The sequence below is a fragment of the Nestor notabilis genome, unplaced genomic scaffold, assembly GCF_000696875.1.
Source record: "Nestor notabilis isolate BGI_N333 unplaced genomic scaffold, ASM69687v1 scaffold18121, whole genome shotgun sequence".
In the NCBI taxonomy this organism is placed as follows: domain Eukaryota; kingdom Metazoa; phylum Chordata; class Aves; order Psittaciformes; family Psittacidae; genus Nestor; species Nestor notabilis.
This window is the reverse complement of record NW_009916242.1, coordinates 1-25,220: the sequence shown is the minus strand read 5'-3', so window position 1 is coordinate 25,220 and position 25,220 is coordinate 1. Positions and strand designations below refer to the sequence as shown.

The 25,220-nt window shown below is 38.3% G+C and overlaps 1 protein-coding gene across 1 annotated transcript; it reads right to left on the bottom strand.

Annotated features, from left to right (window-relative positions):
• Positions 1 to 1,518: 1,518 nt before the first annotated feature.
• Positions 1,519 to 24,832, bottom strand: LOC104413490 (ras-related protein Rab-2A-like; the record flags this gene model as incomplete). Its single annotated transcript, XM_010024493.1, has 6 exons — positions 1,519 to 2,705; positions 5,157 to 5,225; positions 16,139 to 16,250; positions 19,800 to 19,892; positions 21,284 to 21,366; positions 24,599 to 24,832. Coding segments are annotated over 6 exons (687 nt in total), but the record flags the coding sequence as incomplete, so codon positions are not given.
• Between the last annotated feature and the right edge of the window lie 388 nt (positions 24,833 to 25,220).

The window sequence follows — 25,220 nt, the reverse complement described above, 5'->3', positions numbered from 1 at the left end:
TTATCAGGCAATCACGTACAAGTAGAGCCAAAACCTGCGAAGGCATAACCTTGCAAAGCACATGCTCTAGAAATAAACCCTCCTACTAGGTTCTGTGCTACGCAATTTTCAAATTCTAATAGGATAAAGTAGCATTGGGGTTCTCAAAAAAACCACAAAACCCCCACAGATTTCTAGCTGGCAACAAAAGGATTATGTATGTGCAAAGCTTGAGGCAAAAGGCCAGCCAGAATGTGAGGGAACTTCAGTTTTGTTCTAGCTCTTCCTTGAGAGTACCAGATTCTTAACATAACATGCAGTATAAGACTGGCCTGTAAGCCAAGACCAACCAGCAAGACCAAAAGTCAATATGCACATGTGGCTGTAGTTAAGTCATAGCATATTCCCCCTGCTCCTCACCCACCCACCCCACCCCCCCAGAAAAGAAAAAAGAGCACTGATGGCTCTGCTACAATAGTCCTAGATTCCTGGTCAACTCTACACATCTTCCATGCTTTCAGAAGTTGAGTGGCTGTCAGAAGCTTTAGCTTTGTAAATCATCACCACTTAAAACAGGATGCATTTGTGTTCATCTCAGAACAGGGTACAAATTCCTCTCCTCTACTCCCTTAATGGGGGCAATTTTATAGCAAAGAGAAATTTCATCCCGTTTGTAACGGAGCTGAGGCTGCTCAATGGTTTTCTCCCATCTCATCTCAATCAATTCGGTTCTGCAAGGCTGCCAGTTGCAAAAAACTCTTTGAGCAGTTAATTCAAACAAGTACTCGTTCTTGTGAAGATATAGTTACTACAAGCCAGTCTTCCCCCAGCATTGATGCAAATCAGTCATATGGTTTTACTGTCACGCAACACAGTTTTCGTACTTCAAATGAAAGTGTGTTTTATAGATGCAAACTTCATACAATAAACAGTTAACAACTGAAAATACATAAATGGAGTAAGGTTTAAATAGTTGAAAACAGTTACATTGCATTGCTTATAATGCTCCTAAACGTGTAGGAAAGAGATGAAGCCAGCAATAAATCCTTATTGGTTGTCCCCCCCCAGACACAAACAAAAGGTTCCACATGGTTTTTAAACTTGATTTAATCTCAGAACCACTGCTGTGTTACACCGGTCAGGCTGACGTTTATTCACTTTCAGCATTAAAGTTCTGACAAGAATGGATGACATGAGGATCCACGTCCCCCAGGGTTGGGTTGCAGTCAGTACTGGTCCAGTAAGACAAAAGTTTTGCAGTTATTTCCTGCCTGCCCTGTCCCCTTTCCCCCTCCCCCCAATACATGAAGCATGGCCTAGCATTAGTGTCACCCTTTTAGCTGTGATTTATTTAGGTAGGATGAGATGGAAACTCAGTCGTACCCTCATTTGTAGGAAAAGTGACATGAATATTTTGTACTTCAACAAAGAAACACTTAAACACAGGATTTTGTTGTGCACTGTTGCAATACTTTCATGTGAGGCAAGACATACCCCTGCCCCCAACCACCACCATAATAAGTACCAAAGCGTTTCTAGTTTGATTTTCATCAAGATTTCCAAACCGGCAGATTTTATTTTCACACCCTCTTCACAATAGACAAGATGCTTACCATATACTTAGGATTACAAGTTGCCACTAAAAGAAAACTTTACACAACCACTGTACATTTAGGTTGAAAAAACTGTCCTTGCATGAAAAATATACCTAGAAATTAATGGTAAACAAGAAAAAAACATTAAGAAAAGATTAACTTTTTTTATAATGTGCCATTTTAAATTTATCAACTGCTCCTCCACTTTTCATTCATGCTCTGTTTTTACCTATAGTATTTGTTAAGGCAAACAGCTAATCCATTTCTGAAGAGGTGCTGTGGAAATTGTGGACAAACAGCAAACATTTGGCATTAAAATAGATAGCACGTATGTAGCCTCTAGTAATATACATTAAGCATTTCTCTTGGACTTCAGGATAATGAAGGGGGAGGATGAACATGCTAACAATGTCAAAAAGGCTTAAAATTTAGCGTCCAAGCAATTTCTATCGATGCTTCTGTAGTTTTCAAGCTCTAAGTAGTATAGAATTTATGCAAATGCATTAAAGAATTCTAGCTTGGCAAGTACACCCAAGCAGGTTATTAAACTATATATACAGAAAGTGATAAATACAGAATTAAAAGAGTCCTTCCGCTTCTCTTTATAGCCTTGAAAATTGACAAAAAACTTGAGGACAGCTCTACAATATTAAACATTAGGTAACCGCAGGAAGTGGGAAACCTAACTACACAAACTGATTAAAATACTCAGATGACTTTGTAGTGTTTAATACAATTCAGTTCGTAGTCAAGGGCACAAGACAACATTTAACAGAAATAATCACATCAATTGACCTAGAAATCAAATGTAAATAGATATGAATACAATCTCCAAAATCTGTCTTTAAGTGAACATTAACCATTTATTCAAAGTTATACAAGAATTTGAAGGATAAAGTCTTCTGCAACAGGAAACCAACTTACAAGTTTCATGTCTCAGTTGAACTGAAGTGGAGGCGAGCGGGGCGGGGGGAGGGAGGGGTGAACAAACAAGTTAGTAGGCCCCATCCAGGCAGCTAGAAAGTAAAAACGGGCTCAACAGCAGCCTCCACCAGCTTGTTGTCCTCCCTGATTGCCTGCAAGCGTTGCATTGGTAGCAGCATGTTGAGGGCCAATTTTTATGCCGTTTGCCTGAAATGAAATATAATACACAGTGTAATTATTTTAGAACACTAATATACTTAAAAAGCTTTATTTTTTTTTTTCTCTTTTTAGACCACATAGTAAGTTCTAGTAATCATAGAATCAAAGAATAGTTTGGTTTGGAAGGGATCTTAAAGCTTGTCTAGTTCCAACCCCTTGCCATGGGCAGGGACACTTTCCACTAGACCAGGTTGTTCCAAGCCCTGTCCAACCTGGCCCTGAACACTGCCAGGGATGGGGCATTCACAACTAAGTGTATTCAATAAATAGAGCAAAGTTTATGTATCTATATATATTTTCTTTTAGCAATATGCGCTTAGCAGTTGAATATTTTAAGGAAGATGCTTTCCTTCTCACTTAAATTTTATCTGTGTTAAACTCTGTAGCTTAAACTCTAAACACAAAAACACAGGGCCAAAATTGTGTTTGACTACTACTTGGAATGAGGCTTTAAAAACACACAGCGTTTGCTAGGAATGTGTAACCTCTCCCCTCTCACCAAAACCTCCATTAGTTTAATAGGTTAATATAAAACTTTTCCTCTCTAGACAGCATTTCTTTCTGTGTTGAATCAGCTGTAGAGGCTAAGGGCATACGAGTGTTCTGTGTCATCAATAATTTCTGTGATCCCGAAAGACATGGCTACTTGCCAAGAACCCACACACAGCGTAGCTCTTTCATTCATCAAAATCACACTTATATCTTAACCCTCACTCCCTCAAGTGGATTTTACCTAAAAATACAGCACTTTGAGAAAAGTAATACAGTAGCTTCAGAAATTAAGCTCTTAAGGAAACTTTGCGTCACAGTAAATCTCAGATTTATAGCGCTTGGCAGTTGTTCTGCAACAGTGGTAGCCTTCGGGTTTCTGGCACTAGCTCAGTATTGACAGCAGCTGATGTGGTTTCTTTTCGCTCTTTGACTCCTCTTTAATAAAAAGCATGCCCTATGGCTCATTGGTTTTGCCCCCTCTGGGCTGATAGCAACTTCTTGAGGAATCAAGGAGCCAGACTTGGCGTAAAGCCAAGTCAGTAGCACGGACTGTTGGCTCTTGACAGCATATTGCAATCAAAGCTCCATAAGGCACAGTAAAGCAGTCAGCTACTATATGAAACTCGACAGATACAATGAGCATGCTTTTTCAGACTCTCTGATTGCTGTCCAATTTATATTCCACCAGTGAGTGCATTTTCTTTAGGAAAAACGTTAAAGGAAATGTTAAAGTTTTCACTACTGAATTGAATTTAAAACCCGTTTCACCAAAACACCACATAATACACACAAATTTTCCAGTCAGAGTTAGTGTCTTTGAAGGATTACTATTTAAATCTTAGTTAGCTACAAGTTTCCTAATGCAAATAGTTTGCATGCTACTGAAGTTACTCATTAATTCCTCTATGAAGTCATAGAGCAATACTTCTAATAGTCTTAAGTTTTCTGCTGTTGAAATATACCAAGCAGGAAGAGGTGATGCTATTTGAGTCCTGCCAGCTCCCTCAGCTACTCTTTGAACCATTCTGCAAGGACTATAATGCTTAACAGAAGCATCGGACTCGCAGCCCCTGACAGAGAATGCACCTATTCACAGAACAGATACGGAGCAGAGAGTGGCGGTACGGATTTTCACATGTGGTTTCACTAAGCGCCTCAGCAACAATATTTAGGGACATGCAGAATAAGAAAAAACCTTTGTGCATCAGAAAGGACTGAACACTTCACACTTTGTGTGGTGTGGGTTTTTTACATGAAGGTTACCAGAGAACTTGTATGATCCCAACATTTCTATACAACCCCAGTAATTCTGCTTACTACTACTGAATTGGAATCTCTTTTTTCCACAGCCATGAATCTCGCTCCTAACTGCTCAAGATTTTCAACAGCATGGTGTCAAAATTCAAGAGAAACATTATAGGTCTTTCTAGCCTCTTGCATTAGAGAAGCGCTGCCCTGCTCCACCTCCCCACCCCCACCCCAAACAAGTGAAGAGACAGCCTTGATAATCTGTAATTTCAGTAATGTGCACAGGCAAACCAGCTAATCTTTTATTCCCTACAGAATCCAGCCACCTAAACCAGGAACATTTCAAAAGTCTTTTATGTAACTCTCAAAGCAATCCCTCCCCTACACTGGACAGCTCATGGAGTGCATCTGGCATATCAACATGGTCCCCCATTTACATAGTGGAAAATTATCTTTGAAAACAGATGACACCATATGGAGAAGTGGATGAAAGTGGATTTTCTTCTCTTTTGGGGATTTATATTATTTTGTGATGCTTCATGGATGGATAGGGTCACTTATTTTAATCCATTTTTATCACAATAGCAGACAATTCGACATCCAAATGAAAGAGACAAATGTTTTACTGTCCAGCCTTCTAGGGAAGGTGAATATTGTACATTTAAAGAAAACAGAAGTGTTCAGAGTACTAAAACTTACCTCATTATTAATGTCAAAAACTCCTTCCTGGATTTTCTCATAAATCTCCTTTGCAGTGTTAATAAATGCCTAAAACAGAGGGGGGAAAAAAACCCACAAACACAATGAATATGTGATCTCCTTCAGTGCAAGATGAACTAATTGAAATCCAATCTCATGTGCAGTTGTTTCAGTGAGACTTTTCTTCCTGACCTCAGCAAGAACAGGTATGACAATGGCATCCTAAAACCTACCCTGGAGTAGCAATGGATCACATACTGTTTACAAAAACAGTGGCATTTTCGTAACATCTGTATTCTACAATCTGTTGTCCAGTAATTACAGGAAAAAATGGTTTTTAAGATATATAAATTACTTTTAAATTATTTATGTCTGACCCTTATGGATAGATTGCGTGGCAGATGGTTTCCCCTACCCTTAATATCTTTGTAATAGGCCACTCTAGATTAGAGTGCTTAGCAACATAAAACCACAGGGTACTTACAATGATGATGTAAGGATGCTGTCTGCTGGATGAAACCTTATGCTATCGCTTAATATTCACCTAATTTTCAGAACGTATTCTCTTTAATTAATCTTGCACATGATAGGCAATAGGCATCTTAACAGTAGAAAGGAGAGGCCCCAGGTTTTATCATGGTTTCTGAAAAATCTATTGTTTTAATTCAGAGAAAAGACTTTGACATTCAGGTCTGGGGAAGTGAACATTATAAATGTTTTTGGTTAAAGTTTACAATCAATTATTCCATTCTTCATCTCTCATTTAACTTTATAGGTCAAGTAATGCCTAAAATAATGTATAATTTAAGAGGTGATTAACAGCAGCTAATAATTGCAATCAATATCAAACATATAGTTCGTTCTGCTTTAAAATACCAACACCATGCAATCATACAAGATAGCCTATCTTCTGCACAGGCCCATTACAGCAAATACAGATCTAATTCAAATATAAAAAAGTAAACAGGGTTCATGGAGAGGAACAAATCATACCTTTCCTCATTTCTACACTGGAAGCATTTGACTGCTGAACTTGCCACCAGAGCTTTGTTTCCTAATTAACAGGACTGATATGTTTTCACCTTTAAAGGCCTTACAGCTCCCCAGAGTAATCAATCTACTGCAGCTCAATTACTGCACCAAGCACACACCACAGCCAGTGAAGGAGACTTGAACGACTGCAGCAGGAGTGGAAAGATATGAATATGCATAAACTCTAAGTGGGTGATCGAATCATCACAGAGGGTCATGAGAATTTGCAGCAAAATAATGAGAAGAATTAATCATTGCAGATTCACAAGGCACTTAGGAAGCGAGTTCGTTTTTCAAACACGTGTTAGAGTTGAGGAGAAAAACTGGCTTCCGGCCAACTACGAATTGATTCAAATTCCTCAGAAATTGAAGTTTTCAATGTAAGGAAAAGAATTCAAACTTATCTGGGTTTCTGATAACACACCGATTATTCTAATGGCCTCATACATGGGCCTACTGAAAGGTAGAAGTCAGTACACCTTTGGAAATTGACACAGCTGGAATCTGTGAGGATGCTTCCTTGCTTCTGCTTCAGTGGGACATTAAACAGAACTTCCAAGTCTTAAAAATGCGTTATGATAACTTCATGTAAACAGGCACTTAACAATTGGCACTTGTAACAATTCTAGACGATTTTGGCTAAGTACACCCAGGCGCTTGTAAATTAATTGTTAGGTCTGGAAGAATTACTTTAGACCAACAAAAATAGGATTTTAACACACTCCAAATAACACAACTGAGTATCAAATATCTTCGGGAAGCTACGCTCAGGAACAGATCATGCAGGAACACCCCTATCCTCACACCACACCCCACACCCCCCTGTAAAACAGTGTGTGATTGATTACACAACAGTCAACACCCCCTCCCAACACAGTTACTACACATGTAGTGTACAAAGCAAAACCACAGTAATACTGAGTTCAGTAAAGTCTACTTTAATATTAAATATATTGCCTAAGAAACTACCGATCTGAAAACCCCAAATGCTCCATTCATCTCAGGCCTACCATTTCAATTGTCTTGAAAAGACATAATCTGACTACCACATTCCCATCAGTGATTCTGGTGCACCACGTATTAGTGTTAAAACAGCACGTACTGTTATTCCGTGTGGCATAATGCCAGGCTGCACTAGGTCACATATAAGTAATTCCTATTTGAAAACAATGGTTTGACAAGAGTATAACACATAATAAGTCTACCTTATGCTTTCTTCAGTTGGTAGGGATTCTGAAAAGTTACTACTAATCAGCCATAAAAAGAGACTTACATCCCTTGGGACTTCCATTTGTTTCTTGCATCCATGTATCTTAAGTTAGCTTATGCTTCAAAGTGCAAGTGGACTCAAAATAACCACCTGAGAACTTCACTGAGAACAGCAGTCTATTCGCTTTAAGAATACCGTATCAGATTTTGGCACTGCATGCTAGTGTCCCAATTAGCAAGGACAAGAAGGTGAACTCTGTATAATTGACGACTTCTAAAAACCTCTTTTAATACTGCATGTTCTAACTCTTATCTGGAACATGCAGTATACTATAAACTCTCAATTATTTATGGGCAGTTTATCCTATTTGCAGATTAGCTGAGCCACGGATGCAGAAAGACAGAGCGGTTTCCCCTCAAATCCAGTTTGGATTTATTAGGCCACGTGCAGGGGGCTGCAAGAACACAGCTGTAGCACTTCACACGCCAACTTGGATCCAGGTGCAGTTCAGCCACTTCCACACAACACAAGACCTCGATGAGTAAGCCCACATGGACTCAGCTGGCTGCCTACCAAGCCTACTGCAGTTGCACTGTGCATTCTCCTAATGCTGCTGTTACTAAAATACTATACAAAGATACTTGAGCACTTCCACCCCAAATCAGCTCAGGTCCAGGTTTATTTCACCACCCCAGGAGAGGCAGTACCAGATTCAATGTGGATTTATACTCAGTCGCCTGAAAGATGGCAAGGCCCTAGTACATAGTTACCTCCATTACTCATAGAAGGAGAAGAGAGACTTTTATAAAACCAGTATGTTAGACTTCCAACTATAAGCATTCTAGATTTCAGGAAAATTAAAGAAACAATACAACTTCAGGAAAATGTCTATAGTTATAATATTTAACTCTCGGTTTTAATCTTTCTAAATCACAAATCAACGATGCTTATGTATGACATTACTGAATGTATCTGTACCACAGCATTAAAAACGGTCGTATACAAGTTATTCAGTGATTTGGTTTTAATATAACATGTTTTTAAATTGTGTTCACATTTTAACTAGGTTCTCAAATAATAGTAATACCCTGCTGTGGAAAATTACATTACTGTACAAGTGGGAAAGCGAGTCTTGCAAGATGTGATCTGGTTGCTGTGTCACACCTGCAACTACTGCAAAGCTAATGAAGGACGTTTCTGAGTCACAATATATACCAGTATAATAATACCACCTTAGATGATTTGTATAAGGAGTTTCCTAGATTATATACACATGGGAATCAGGAAGTCTCACAATGCTCACTCCAAAAATACCCTAAGCAACCCAAACCCCAAAACCTTAACTAGCAAACAGCACATATAACAGTACATACATACCAAACAAAAATACATGCTGTATTTAAGATAAATTAGTCCTAAACCCACAGAAGGTAGAATTAAATCAACTCCAACATCTACTTTATCACACAAAATAAACACGTAATGTAGGATTACTACCCTTGAGACAGAAACAGGAAAAGTGAATTCTGCAACTGCTAAAAACAACACAAGAAGGGAGTAAGTTCCTGATACCTCTGGCTTATGGAAGCTGTATGCACCAGCTAAGGGCACCAGAATGTGAGTTACAGAACAGCTACATTTAGTTTTCACTTGGCAGATGTCAATAATATCACTACTCTTTCTCAGAAACCTAGTGCTGTGGCAAGTATTTGAGGACTTAACTACAAGCTGAGCATAACAGGAAAAACCTGTAAATGAATCACTGATACTTTTCAAAACTCGGATTTGGTGAGTTTGTCCTTACTTAAAAATCAGAGTAGAGCCGGTTCTGCGCTGCCAGCTCGTGGAACACGCTGCCCTCTGGCGGCAATATGCAAGTTAAATTTAGCGCTTTGAGACACAAATCTAGTCATTATTTCTAGAAGGTTTCTTACAATCAAATGAGGAATGCTTAAAGGTTAAATACCTTACAAATTCTAAAGCATGAGCCTCACCTCTGCAGTCATTCAACACCTAGAATTTCCTCTGCCTTCCCAATTTCCTATCTTATCTTTTAGCAGTGAGATACAACAGTTAGATTACTCTAGCATTAAAAAAAAGCATTTGAAAAGGGTAATGATGTGGACCACAAACAGATTTACCTCTAGAACATTCACCATCCCAGTGTATAAGAGGTGCTGGATAGCCACTTTACAGTAGAGTGAGATCCCAAAGCGCTGAGCAGCTGTTATATGCCCAGTAAAACACTACTTTTTACAACTAAATGATCCTTCACAAAGCAGCCTATAGGTCACTACAGGGGATACAGAGGGGTTAATTTCCAAGCAGTAGGAAGGTTCTGTGTAATCAACGTACACCCCAAAAAGCACCCCAACCCATTTGTAGCCTTATTCTTGAAAGTGAACAGTCACAAAACAAAACTGACAGCAATTTTACATGTACCCACTGAAGTGCAATCTTTCTGACAAGCTTACTGGGAAGATGCACATTACTAGAGCTCAAAGCACCCTGAAAAGTCCTGCAGCTGCTGTTAAACAGTTACGAAGGACAGAGCACTTGAGGAAAAAAAGATGATGGTAACCCAGAACTAAGAATCCATCTCTCCAGCAGAATCTACAGCTCAGGCAGGTGGCCATATCATACTTTTCCTTCTCTTCTATACAGCATGAGACCCTTGATTAACTGAGGCTTTTTATTCAGATACTCTGGGATGCTCTCAAGAACCCTGACAGAGGCCGTGTTCCTTACTGCACAGATGGGGCACAGTTCAAGGGTTTGCCACAAGGAGGTAAGAGCTGTGAATCTTCACTGGAGCCAGGTGTCCTATCCTTTCTCTTGCCCATAGCTGAACCAACATAAGCTTCACCTCTTTTCTCACGGAAGAAACCGGCGGAAGTGCCAGCTTCACACAGCTGAAAAGTCACAGAATTGTGATTTCGAGGAACTTGAAGGAATACTGGCTTTGATACAAGTTAAGCTAAACCTTTCTTTTCATAGACTCATGAGCTAGAAATCCTGTTCTCTTGCAAGTTCTAGTCAGATTACATCTTGTGTGTCACTTTACCTTACTATGAAAACTACTAACAATTAGTTGTGTTTAGGGACAGTGTGGAAGAGAAAGAAAAAAAGGCTTCTAAAAAATCAGTTCAAGTTTAGCAGCTGTTAAGAATCACATCTCTCCATAAGATTTTCATTTTCATCCTTCAGAATATTACAGAGGTCATCTTCCTTTCCTTATCTGTGACTGAGTAGTACCGCTATTGAAGCTACAGGGATTTGGAATATGCATTATCCATTTAAGCAAAATTATGAAAGAAGTTGCCTGAAGACAAAATTAAGTTTAAGCTGAAACAAAACCATTGAATGACCATCCAGCTACATGTAGCAGAAGTGCTCCACTGCTCAGTCAAAACCACTATTCAGATTTAATCCTAAATAATGAATCCATTATTGCATTCCATTTATGTGCAGACAACTTGGAATAACACAGACCATACTCTTAGAGTTGAAACCTTGGCACAGGGCTATATAATCCCCTCCATATGGGAAACAACTTACTAAAACCAATTCCCACACCAGGAATCAGTGATACATTTGTAGAACCCCCATGAGATCTGCTTCTGAACAGTGATGGTGTCTAGCACTGGTTTGACCAGTATCCAAAAAACTCTTTTGCTTAAGGTTGATCACATTAACAATTACTAAAAGTAGCAGTCTCAAGTGCAAGAAGAATGGACAAAGTTATTCCAGTTTCCCAAATACAGGCAGGTATCTTTACTTCTTGAGAACCAGTGCATGTAAGTGGATTCAAACAAATGATACTCCAGGGACACAAAGGTAAGTACTATGTGCTGTAGGAAACTGCATGGTCACCTGAGTGGATTCTGCTCTGCCTCTACAGTTAAGACACTGCTCAAGCAGAAAGCACTTAACAAGCTCTGAACTGCACATTTCAGATAAGACTACAATTAACAGTCGTATAATGTTGTTGAACTACCAGTGAAAAACCAAACGTGATAAAATTGTTAATGTCTTTTGCAAATAAGAGAAAAAGTTCCGTGCAGTTTTTAATGCAAGGTCAAAAAGTAACTGATGTTATGATTGAAACAAGTGCAAACATGCCCAGGGTTTAGACCTCAGACTTAAGTGTATACGAGTGGAAAGCTTGCCGACAGGCACCACAGTGTTTTCATAGAAAAAACCCCAAACATAACTGACATTGAATTCTGCAAACAGTAATTCAGAGTGCACATCCCCCATCCACAAGCCAAGAAAGTAGAACAGATATAACCACCAAGAGTCTAAAACTTAGCACTAGATTCCTTTCACCACGAATTAAAAACAAGTTCAATGTTTCAGGTCAAATTTATGCATTCTACTGGGAGAAAGCCAACAGCCACACTCAGAGTGTAGTACATTACTGTACACTCCAAAACACAGGCAAAATTTTAAACAGAATTCTAAGGAGAGAAATGCACTAGTGATATAGCTCAGAAATCACTGAGGAAACAAATCACAAAAATTCAGTTGTTTTCATAGCTGGCTATCTTGATGGCCTTACACAGAGGCTAAAATGAAATCAACAAAAAAGCCTTATTGAAATAAAGAAGATACTGCTGATGAGACTAGTATAACTGGCTTTGCACTGCAGTCAAATTATAACCCTGTGCTTAGCCTCCCTCTCCATAATGCTTCTATCCTCCCAATGATTCAGAAACTCTTCTCACCCAATCCCATTCTGTAACAAACACGATGATTTAACTCAGTGGCCACACAGAATTCTTAGAAGCCTCCACAAACTACTACAAAGGAAGAGCCTGTATCTACTTCCTGCTCCCGACGATCAGTTACCTATTGTGCAAATAGGGTATAAGCATCCCCTAACAGCCTCGCACAAGATAAACAGCTAACAGGATATTCTCCCCTGCTAAACATTTCTATCAAAGACATAGGTTACAAGACATAATCCTGAAGAACACAATGAACATTTTTAAATTGTCTTAAGTTCCAAGCACTGAACAGGTCAATGTGCTGCTACAGACTGACTAGGGCATTATGCAGTGGTGGAAATTGGGTTTAAACAAGGGAAATAGCTTGAATAACATTAGTGACAGAAGCTGATTTGTTCATATAAACAGGTAAAGAATCCACCGTTAACTTGCAAACATCTACAACAGCCATTTGTGACGCAAAGCGAGATAAAGTTGCATCAGAAACAATACCAAACTGATCAAAACAAAGTCTAGAGGCTTGTCTTGTCACTCTTGTCAGAAAAACTTCTATTTTCAACTAGAGACGAGAAACCCATTAGGGGAAAAAAAGTATCCTCTGGCCACATAACTGTTTCTGGTATGACACAGGAGACACACTCACATGCTGCCGTGTTTCAGCATTACATTTGCGTGAAATGCAAGTAGTCTTTTCACTGAATGGCTATGATTAGGACCACAAGACTTTTATGGCTATCTGCTTGTGCTTTATGATGCAGATCTGTCTGTTAACTCAGGTAGTGCCACAAGTGTGTACTAACACACTGCACCTCCCGAATTCCCCGGTGGCGAGAATTCAGGGTAAAGGAGCCAAGCAGTTACTAGTCCTATTACAGCAGGGCCAGGTATTAAGTCTGGACGTAGACTACAGTCAGTATTAAGTTAAAAAATGCATGCCAGATCTAAACTGGGTACTGCAGAAATGCTCCAGTGGTAAGCAGCCTATGCTTCCCAAGGTAACAGGTCAAATTTGATAGTACACAAGGCAATGCTCCTACTAAAGCAGCCTTTCAGAAAATGTGGAATGTTGTTAGATAACCCACTAACTGTGTGGGACTGAGAACAATACAGTAACCTATACAGCAACAGTGTCTCAAGAATAATTAGAATGGGTAAAAAGCACTCGCTATTGGGTTTTTTACACCTTTAGGACACAAGCGGGACAAGTGTTGAAACTTACTGATGTTAATCAAAAGAGATGTAAGAATTAATAAATACATCTTCTATAAACTCAAAAGACTTGAAAACATGTGAGCAGAAAAAAGGGCTGCTGTAACACTGCATTTTTACAAAGCAGAGTCATTTAATTCAGAATACTTCTGAATTTTTACTTTATTTTTTTCCCCACAAAAAATTACCTCCGAGGATTTTTAGAACTGCCCGAGAAGCTTCTCTTACTACTTCAGAAATTACTGGTATACGCAGCCATCCCAAAAAAGATGTGTTTACCTCATTTTCTACTCTAAAAACATGTATTAAAGCATTTTTGTTAAAATAACTAAATTTCTGGCGACTAGGGTTTCAAGCAGCCATGTATGTTTATGACATACACTGCTTCCACGCACTGAGATAGATTACAGAGGACTACAGGATTCAAGTGATTTGAGGAAGGGTGTCTGTGAACAATCCAAGATGATTCATTTCTAGACCGTTAACAGTCTAGGTTCATTTGCCATGAGTACTTTTTTCTCAGATTCAGAAAGTAAAGTTTGAAAACCAGCTCTATAATGAGATAACACCACCACCCCCCCAAGAACATTTGTAGACAGAGGGCCCGATTTCTTCTGCTTAAAATTTAATCTCATTTTAGATGAATTACCTCAAATTTCGTTCTGCCTGTTTAGTTTCTACATTCTAAGGCAGTCACAGAATTGTAATTTCCTCCCAGTTCTGAAACAAAGTCCTGAAGCTTTGTTAGTTTTACCTCTGTTTTGCATACTTCTTGTTCCTTCCTCAAATGCTGCCCATTCCACATCATTTGTTTTCTCATTCCCTTCTTTTTGATACTGAACAGTCCAGAATCAGCATTAAAATGATAATGGCCTCCTTTCTCCAGAAAATTAGGTTTTCCACCTACCATATCTACTATTTCTCTTCACTTATTTTTACTGGCTCAAAGATTAAGATTTTGCTCTTTCAGATGTAACTATTCTAGATCATGCCACCTATTTTAGTGTTGACTGAGAATATCATTTAAGGAATGCATTTGATTGTCACTAACAACAATTATATCCTAAAGCTCTTCCATCAGAATTAGACAGTACACGTACGCAGCAACTCACTTGTATCATCGTAAGGAGAGGATTGTATTTGAACTTTTTTGACAAAGAATGTCATGCTCATTTCCCTCCTGATAATCAGAGATGCATTAGGTACTGGACAACTCATTCGCTAGCAGGTATTGTTTTGACACAGAGGTGCTAATGTTAGTATCAGGTAGTAACAAGCCAGAATAAAGTCAGTGAAAGCTGTCTGAAACTCTTACTACAGTTTAAAAATAAAATATCTAAGTATTTCAAAAGTAGAAGGCTTTAACACTAAAAGAATACCTCATTGGTTACCTACGATTTTGCATTTAGGACAATTCTGGATATAAGTAAGGGCAGATTACAAAGCATAAGCAGCTGAACAGTATCATGCTATTGTAAAAAAGATTAGTAAGTGGGGATGTACGAACTGAATATGGTCTGGGAAGACATGTGAAGCAACCTTTCTGCTTTACACAGCACTAACCTCTCAGCTGGAGCTCTCTGTCTACCACTGTACTGTGTTTGACTAGGATGGAATTAGTTTTCTCTACAGCAGCCTGCCATAGTGCTGTGTTTTGGAATTGTGACTAAACCAAGTGTTGATAACACACCAATGTTTTAGCTACTGATGAGCAATGCTTACAGATTGTTGAGGTCTTCTGTTTCTTACTCTGCCTTCCCCAGTGATTAGGCTTAGGATAGGCAAAACCTGGCAGGTGGGGGCCATCCACAGCCAGGATATCTGATCAGAATTGGTCTAAGGTGTATTTCATATTATATGACATAATGCTCAACAACAAAAAAAAAACCAGAGTGGTCTTTCCAAAGTAACTGTTGCTCAGAGGCTGGCTGGGAATCAGTCTGCTTATGGGAAGCTGTGACTGCCTTTCCATCACTCTTCCCCCACCTCTCTCTTTCACTTATTAAACTCTTTACCTCAGCCCCCGAGCTCTTCCTCACTTTGGCTCTTCTAGTTCTTTCCCCCATCCCACTGGACATGGTGAATGAGCAAGCAACTGGATGGGCACTTAGCTGCTGGTTGAGATCAACCCACCACAACCACCTTTGAAAGGCATGAAGTAAATGAAGGTGAGATATGTAAGTATTCATATGCGTCCAGAAATATGAACTATAAGCAAAACTTTGAAAGACTTAAGTTTTTTGAAGTAGCAAAGACTTAAAAACTCATTTAAATACATAAACTATAAGCGATCAAGACAATGATCTCTTCAGCAGCTCTGTAGAGGACAGAAAAAGAAACTGAGTGCGTGAACTGCACAAGATTCCTGCTACGTAGTGGAGGAGAAAGATGACAACAATACAAATACCAAAGCACTGCCATAGATTGCTCTGAAGATCCTGTGAAATATTGGAGGTCTTCAGAACTGGTTAGACTGACATCTGCCAAGGATACCAATAGCTTGGCTTGCTTTGGACAAGTAAATCTATTCTCGTCTAGATTTCAGGGCAGACGGAAGTAGCCATTTCTCTGATCAAATATTCGGAACACCCCTCTCCAAATACATTAATTACTAGAGTCTCAACAATATAATTAGTGCTATGCAATCAGGTACAACGTAGACAGTATCCTTATCATACAAATTAGAAAGTAGTTAATTCAAGTTAAGGAATCCAAAACCTAGAGGTATAATATATGTACAAATAACAAAGTATGATTCAAAACAACTGTTTTACTAAAATGGTAGTGTTTAGCAATGTTACCTCCTCTACATTGGAAGCAGTTTTGGCAGATGTCTCCATGAAGATAAGCCCATGCTCTCGTGCAAATGCTTCACCTTCTTCTTTCTTGACTTCTCGTCTGGATTCTAGATCACTAAGGTGGAAAAAAAAGTTACCTGCATGGTCTAACCTGCCCATATAAGTATTATTGTTCAGAGACATGCTTATAAGCCAAGAGTACCCATTAGAACTTACATACATATGAATATTTATTCAAGCCCTTACATAAAGTACAATTACCATAAGCTTTGCACTTACAATACATAAAATAGCCACAGATATCACACTTGCTTGAGCTATCAATCCTAGCCGATACATATCTTACAAAAGACTTCATGAAATGGCTTTGAACAGGATGTGTGTATATTTATCCAGCTATTCCCTGAATGCTGACTGTAGACTTTGTCATTTTAAGTAAATATCGCTCTTTTCTAGGGTAATGTTATCTACCAATCCACACTGTAAAGCTGAATTGGTAAGGGAGTTTTATAAATAATTTCTTAATGATGCTAAAAATAATTTTCTATTCAGTAACAAAACTTCATACAGTCAATTTCTGTTCTAATAAAAAGACTTAAAAGGAAAACTAAGTTATTTTGAACTACAGTAGCTGTTCTCTCCCAACAAGCTAGCATTTAGGTTTTGAAACTCCAAGCCTGTCCCTCTAACAGCAGAAAAATTTGAAGTTACACAATTTCTTGTTTCTGCTTAGATGAAAGTTAAATAAACCCCTTCTTGGACTGGACAACTAAAGACAAATCTGCTTCTGTGAATAATACAGACATCTAAGTATTTCAATTTCACTCTTACTTTTTAAAGGTTCTTTAGAAACAAGGAGTACACAGTTTGTCTTTCTTTGTAAGTGTATTACATCTTGAGCAATAACAATGCTATACTTACACATAAGTAATAAATAAAATACATATTAAAATAAACTCATTTAAGCTGTGCATGTAAAAAAAAATATCTTCTCAGGTACACATTTTTAAACTAAACAGCCTGCAAATACAGAGGTTTAATTTGCAGCTAGAACACCAGTTACATGTATCATACTGGGCTTCAGTGCTGCCATCCTTGTAATTATACATATATTAAAAAAATCAGCGATACTCACTGTGGCATCTATTTTGCAGCAAAGCAGGTTCTAGTTATTTTTACAACTACATGCTAGCTCAGGTAAGTTACAGAGTCAAGACAATTCAACACATCATTTAAACACGGAACATTTGAAGATAAAGATACAAGAAACGTCTTCTGAAAACAATTTTAAAGTTGAAGTTAATTATATGTAAGTGTTCCCAGTACCTCAGCCTCAGGCTTAAGATATCTTAACAAGGTGTTCATTCTCCTGTCCCTGAAGTAGCTATCTGACATTGTATTTTGAATTTGAGCAATATCTTTATTTGCTACTACCATGCTACACTCCAAAATAGCTTTTTTAAAACCTTGATTCACTACAGTGTTATCTCCATGGTAAAAGAGAAATAAACAACCCTTTCAACTTGAAATAGTGCAGCTGCATCGAAAACTGCAGAGATAACCCAGCCAAAACTCACTACTGATATCTAAGCATATTCTTACGGAGCTTTAACTGCTTCTACTAACCACAGATGTCTTCCTCTCTCCATTCCAATTATTCGAAGCATTTGGTCTTACTAGATCAATATAGCTATGTTTTGTTCTGGAAAGAAGATTAAGTACAGTATTTGTCATGTTTTAACACTAGTATTTGTAATGTTTTCAAAAAATAGCTATTATATTTCAGATTAAATTTTCAACACATTTCAAATCCAGCAATAAGTCAATGCTACAAAAAGTATATCAAGTGCACTTCTGGGACTCTTAAGAACAAAGTTTATTCCTTTAAAAATATTATGCTAGTATACACTTCCTTCCTTCCATCCACCTTTAATAGTATGCCCTACCATAAGAACTCCTGTAACACTTTCAGGATAATGCAATATAATTGAAGGCGTTTTCTTCCCATCCTTCTGTTTAAGGCTTGAAAATAATCCCCTTTAAAAAACTTCTTAAAGAAGTTTTACTTCATGTGGCACCTTAATCTGTAACTTACAATACATGGTTTAAGTATATTTATTGTTTGAGTAAAACCTAGTTGTAACCAGGAATTACTGAGCTAGCTACAAGTAGCATATTACAACTTACAATCGTGATAGCATTAGTCTACATCAGCAGAATGCAAGACAAATTTAGTTTAACAGCTAAGAATAATCAGGAATAGTTACAGATGCCAACTAAGTATGCAAACTTACATAATACTTATCTCAAGTAAACAGCACACTTCACTGTTTCTCTCAGTGCCGTATTTTACTCACATAACCATAAAAACAGTGAGTCACGGACATCACAGGCTTACCAAACCTTCATTTAAAGAAAAAGATTACATTTCTATATTAATTTGTGAAGACTGTGCTTATCACATTCCTCAATTTAAAAGAATGTCATTAGTAATTTTCCAGATTATGTATAAAAATATTGTCAAGCTTCACAATTACTTAATGCTTAAGATGTTTTTCAGGGGGAGATAGAGAGTGGGGGTCAGAGGGAGGAAAACAGAAAGCAGAAGAAGGGTGAAGAAGAAAACAAGAGGCGAAAACAAGAGGCCAGAGTAGCAAAACCAGACTCTCTTTACCATGAGGCTGTTTCTCAGTAAGATCTAAGAAATGATCTGGCTATTCATTAAAATTTAAGGGACCTGCATATCAGCCATTATTTCAACTGGCATCTTTACCTTCAAGAATTGCCGAGGCATGGAGACAAATTAAGGTCAATTAGGTAAAGTCCCATAACTAATTAGTTTTTAAATTCTGAGATGATGTTTTTGATATTTGCAAAAATCCTACATTCTGGAAAAAAAAAAATCTAGACATGATGCTACAGTTCACTGGATCAAGAACTAGAAAAAACTACAGATAAACTTAATGTATTCACTGATGTGTTTTTATAAAGACCTTCAACACAAATCAAAGTCTCAGCATCAATAGAGAACCATTTTAGAAATTTGGACAGTATACATGAGTAAACAGTCATTTACAAACTGGGTAACACACTTCCAGAACTTCTAGTTGTATTTTCATCACTCAAAGTCTAAAGAGCAGCCAGGAAATGGCAAAAAATTATTCTCTGCTCCCAACCCCAGCTAAAATACATAAATAATGAAACAGACTCAAAATTTTAAGTGAATCCTGTAGTACGGGTTGCTTTTCTTTTTTAATGACACTTTCTCTGCCATGATTCTTAACCAAAAACTAAAGCACTTTAGAAGACCTGAAATTAGGAGTCATACTCTATTTATAAGGGAGAGATGTAGGTACTTCTAATGGTGATTCCAGATGTAAAAAAATCCTATATTCCATGACTTCATACATTCACAGTCAACCCTTTTAAAATAAAATTACTTCTAAAAAAGGTACTCGGAAAGTAAGATAAGTTGATCCACATGTGCTGCACATTGTATCGGTCTAATTAGAAAAGGAAAGGTTTTAGATTCCCCCCACAACTATCTAGTGATTGAAAGTAATTTAAAGTTAACATTCTGCCTACAAATAAGAAAACACTAAAGCTGAAATCCAGAAGCTGCAAATCTTTACTACTTACAAAATCATAACTGGTTAAATTTTACCTTTTATTTCCAATAAGCATTATAACCATGTTGGAATTGGAATGCTGACGAGCATCTTCTAACCAAGTTGTCAAGTGGTTGAAAGTGTCCCTCCTAAGTATGGAAGAGAAAGAAAATTAATAGCAGTATTTCAAGAAATCTCTTTCCTTTCTGTTAGTCAGCTTCTCTACTTGAGTACTCAACTCATTTATTAGTACACATGCTCAGGGATAAAAGCTCATAATCCCCTTGTGACAGGGAGAATAGGCGAACAAAAAATTAGTAAACAAGGAGCATTAATGAACTCTACCTAAAAAGTAATTGAAAACATGTTTGCTACAGAGAGTAAAGAGGCTTATTTTAACTATAAGAACTTGTAATTTTACATACACATAAAATCTGCTGAACTGAATTTTAAAAGTCCCAAAGAGCTTCAAACAATTCCAGTAACAGTACAAATAACCACTCAAACAGTAGTATTTATTCTACCGAAGGCAAAAAATGGTTGACAGTTTCCTGTGTGTTCATAAACTGAATAATGAATTTAGCTGCAAAGTCTTTTAAAGTAAGGTACACAAGTGTGACGTATTACAGATTTTACAGAACGTGTACACTAAATATTAAATCACATGCTTGTAAAGCATGTTAAAGATTTCACAAGAGTAAAACAGTCTATTTATGAATCAAAAATTCATTTGCTGGAAATCCAATGGAAAGAATACATTGCTTCCTGATATTTAAAAATAAACGAGGAACAAAAGGAAAACCATCTAGGAAATCTCTAGTAAAAGTTGTTGCTTAATTTGGCAATGAGACCCAAGGTCCACAAAGGGATCCACACACCCTAATGGGATTTTGGAGCCTGAACATTTTTGTAAACCAGGCACAGTACACAGAGTTTTGCAGATAACAAGTTGTACAGAGACTTTATTCACTATAGCAGGAAAAGCTTTTGTCCCTTCTGAACAGCTACTACCAAAAAAGGAAAACAAATAAAGATATCACACTAAGACCTGTATTTTCTAAACCTCATAAACACAGCAATGGTAAAAGTTTCATGGTAGTTTTATGTAACCAAACTTTGATGTTTTACTATTTTACTCCTTTGCAGAATGGCACCTCAGTAAAAAATCTGCTAGAATTAAAGAAAAATTATAGTTCATGGTAATAAAAACACTAGAAAGGAATTAATGAAATATTTTAAGCTCTTTCTCAATAAAAGTAATACAAAAGTTCATGGTCCAATAGTTTATTAAAAATATTTTGTCTCATTCTTCCTGAGACTTTAGATATACTTTTTCCTCAACCACTATACAGAGAAAATTGGAAGTATTTAGGTTACATAGACAGTATCTTGATTTTGAGCACTAAAGGAAAGTTGGCAGTAAGTTAGATTACAAGTACCTATACAAAAAGCCAAACTAAATTAGACATTTAACAGTGCAATACACTTCAGCAGAAAGACATAAAATTTTAATCCAGTTATACCTCCTCAGTATTCTCACCTTGTGATGTCATACACTAGTAAAGCCCCTGCTGCCCCTCTGTAGTATGACCTTGTAATGGAGCGGAAGGACTCCTGCCCTGCCTGTAGAAAACAAAGTTTTGTTATTTCGTATCTTTTTTTTTTCATTTGGTGCTGAAAACTGCAAAAGCGGAAAAACAGAATCATAGAATTTTACTTCTGAGAGGATAGGGACAAGGAAGTGTATGGAGGGTAAATCAGGGAGGGGACAAAGGCTCTAACACCGGCAAGAGAAGGCACATAAGAAGACACCAACTAGAGCACAGTGCTGTTTAAAAAAAGTCGGAACAAGACCTCTAAACCTTTTTTGGCAATCCCTGACAACCCAATTTACTGAATGGCTTCACAATACATGAATCATTATTAGAGCACAGAATGGACTCCTAGCAACTAAGCTCTGAAGACAAATTTGAAAGGAAGCAAATAACCCAGAGCTTCACATTTGAATTCAATAACCCGCTCCCTGGGGCAGCTGTTGACACTGGAATAAATAAAGCCCATTGTAAATAAATGATGAATGACATCTTTACGCCCACCATCTGCTGGTGTAAAGGTTGTTGGAAGGCCAAGGATGCAGATTTTATCCATTATATCATAAACTGCAGCCAGCTTTCAACAGTCTTCAGATGGAATTCTTTCAGTAATCATTTTATTACGAAAAAACAGAAAATGGCTCTGAATTCAATTTTACACAATTCTGCAACACAGTTAATCAATTTCCTCTGTACTTGATAAATAATGCTTGTCAAAACAGCTACAGGATGCAAAAGTCATCTTCATATGCACTGGTGAAAAACTTCAGAGATCCTACACAAATTAGATAGTTTTCACAGAAAAGTATTCTGTGAGAGATTCAGCACTTAAAAGAACATGCTCAAAAGAACACAATGCTGGAAAATAAATATTTGTAATTGCAGACCTTGAGTTCCCCATGCTCATGTTCGTGGGAAGTGCTATCTAGCACCTGACAGTTGCTAGAAGAAACATTTACTTTAGTATTTAATAACAGAAGCATCAGCATAATTCCAGTATAACAGAGAAGATAATTAAGAAATACTAATATTAATGCTGAAAAAAGTCTGTATGCAGAGCAACAGGAAATTACCCTGATTTAAAGTCATGAAAAGCAAGAACAAAATATTTATCAAACACAAGCTACCTTCAGCCCTACCTACAAAATTGGTGTACAGAGAACCTTATCTTCTCACAGTTACTGTACTTTTCTCAATATAAGGTCTTCTTGAATTTAAGAGAACTTGATCTAGGTTGTTATTGAACAAGAACAGTGACCCAAGTTTAGACATGGTCAATCTTCAGAAAGCATCCTTATCTTCCAGAACAACCACTTACTTCATTTTAAGAAAGCACTTTAACTTAGCCATTCCAGTGGGAAAAGTTACATAAGACAGAAAATATATTTAATAGTTTTGACACAATTAGAATACACTAGCATATGTACTTGGCCAAGAGTACAAGTGCATCTTGATGTGAACTATGGTAACAGAATACAACCAACCTGTTAGAACCATAGAATCAGTGTGGTCTGAATTGGAAGGGACCTTCAAAGGTCACCTAGTCCAACCCCCCTGCAATGAGCAGGGATATCTTCAACTACATCAGGCTGCCCAGAACCACATCCAGCCTGGCCTTGAATGTCTCCAGGGATGGTGCATCCACCACCTCTCTGAGCAACCTGTGCCAGTGTTTTACCACCCTCATTGCAAAGAATTTTTCTTCACATCCAGCCTGAATCTCCCCTCTTTCAGCTTAAACCATTACTCCTCATCCTATCGCAACAGGCCCTGCTAAAAAAATCTCTCTCCATCTTTCTTATAGGCCACTATATAGAATTGTCCTGGGTTCAGCTACAGCAGTCATTTTTCTCCTTCTTAGTAGCTGGTGCAGTGCTGTGGTTTTGACTTTCAGTCTGGGAACAACGCTGATAACACCGATGTTTTTAGTTGTTGCTCAGTAATGTTTACTCTGACCAAGGACTTTCTCAGTCTCATGCTCTGTCAGAGAGAAGGGGAAGCCGGGAGGAAGCAGAGACAGGACACCTGACCCAAACTGGCCAAAGGGCTATTCCATACCACAGCACGTCATGGCCAGTATAGAAACTGGGGGGAGTTACCCGGAAGGTCCAGATCGCTGCTCGGGTCGGGCTGGGTATCGGTCGGCGGGTGGTGAGCGGTTGTGTCCTCTCCCCTTGTTATTTCCCTTATCATTATTATTGGTAGCAGTAGTGGTTTGTATTATACCTTAGTTACTGAAATGCTCTTATCTCAACCTGTGGGAGTTACATTCTTTTGATTCTCCTCCCCATCCCTCTGGGAGCGGGGAGAGGAAGAAGAAGGGGAGTGACCAAGTGGCTGCGTGATTCCGAGTTACTGGCTGGGCTTAAACCATGACAAGAATGCACCAAGGAATAGTAAAGATCCAAGTTTTTAGTGCAATACTTGGTTCCCTTCCCGTAAGGTCCACTAAGCTCCACAACTTCTTGGTATGACTAGCTTAAGTGCATGGTAGATGCATAAAACATTTTCTTCTTAAGTGGACAACAGACAAGTTATTTTTACCATTCTATTCCAGGTATTACCCAAATAAAATCATACATGATGTGGACTTAACCTACCACACTAAAATTGCCTGTTTCACCTTCGTAAATTCCACCCTGATACATGAAACTGTTCTTCTCCCTGTGTAAATTAATCATTGTCAATCAAGACTTCAGAGGTTCTAGCAGATCTCACAAGAATATAAGAATTTTGAGTTCTCCCAAGAATCACTTAAAGTGTGAGACACTGATCTGAAATCAGATTCCACTGTCCATTGTCTCAAAGATTGGTATGAGAAGCTGAGATGGAATTCCACCAATCCATTGTCTCAGAGATGGGTGGCAGGAGTTGAGATAAGACTCCAATGTCCATTGCCTGGGAGAAGGGTGTGAGGAGCTGAACTGGGACTCCACTGTCCACTGCCTGAGGGATGAGTGGAAAAGAGCTGAGATAAGACTCTTCATCCGTTATCTCAAGGAACTGTGTGAGGGATTGCTGTCCATTATCCCAAGAATTGCTGCAGGCATGTGCAGTTGAAGAGCTGGCTGCAAGACAAGCGAAACTGGTCCACCAGGAATAAGAACAGAGGTACTCCCCCAACTCATTATAAAAGGGGTAAAAGGTAACCTCCAGGGAGGACAGTGAAGACACTCTCCACCAATGACTACTACAGACCCTGAGGACATCCTGCCCGAGGCATTGCCATGAGGACAACTCCATCAGGACACTCCACCAATTACCTCCATGGGTACCTTCACGGGGACAACTCCAAAAGCACACCTCCACCAACTACAGGCTCTTAGGGGATGCTCTGCTCCGATATCAACTGCAAACCCTGGAGAACTCCCACCACTGGCGACGGACCCCCGGGACACTGCTGGATCCATGGTGGTGATTCTCTCTTTCTCTCTCTCTGCACACCGGATTCTTGCTTCATTTCCATCCTTTTTTCCAATCTGTCCTATTGCTATTCCCTTTATTACAATAATTTCCATTTATTATAATAATTGTCTTTTTATAATAAACCAACTGATCAATACGGTACTTGACCTCAGCGTCTTAATTTCACTCTTGGGATCACGAACAAAACTGGGTCCAACACTGGGGTTTTCTCCAATCGGACCCTGACAAAAAGTCAGGTATCTAAATCCTGAAAATACTGTAACATTTTTAATTGTGTCTCATTTAACCATGATGAAACTTATGTATCATTGCTTCCTGAACAGAAGACTGGGGAAAGGGTGGAAAACATTATCTGCTCTTCACCAAAGACACAAACTTCCATATAGCAATCATAGAATAGTTAGGGTTGGAAAAGACCTTAAGATCATCTAGTTCCAACCCCCTGCCATAAAGAATTGG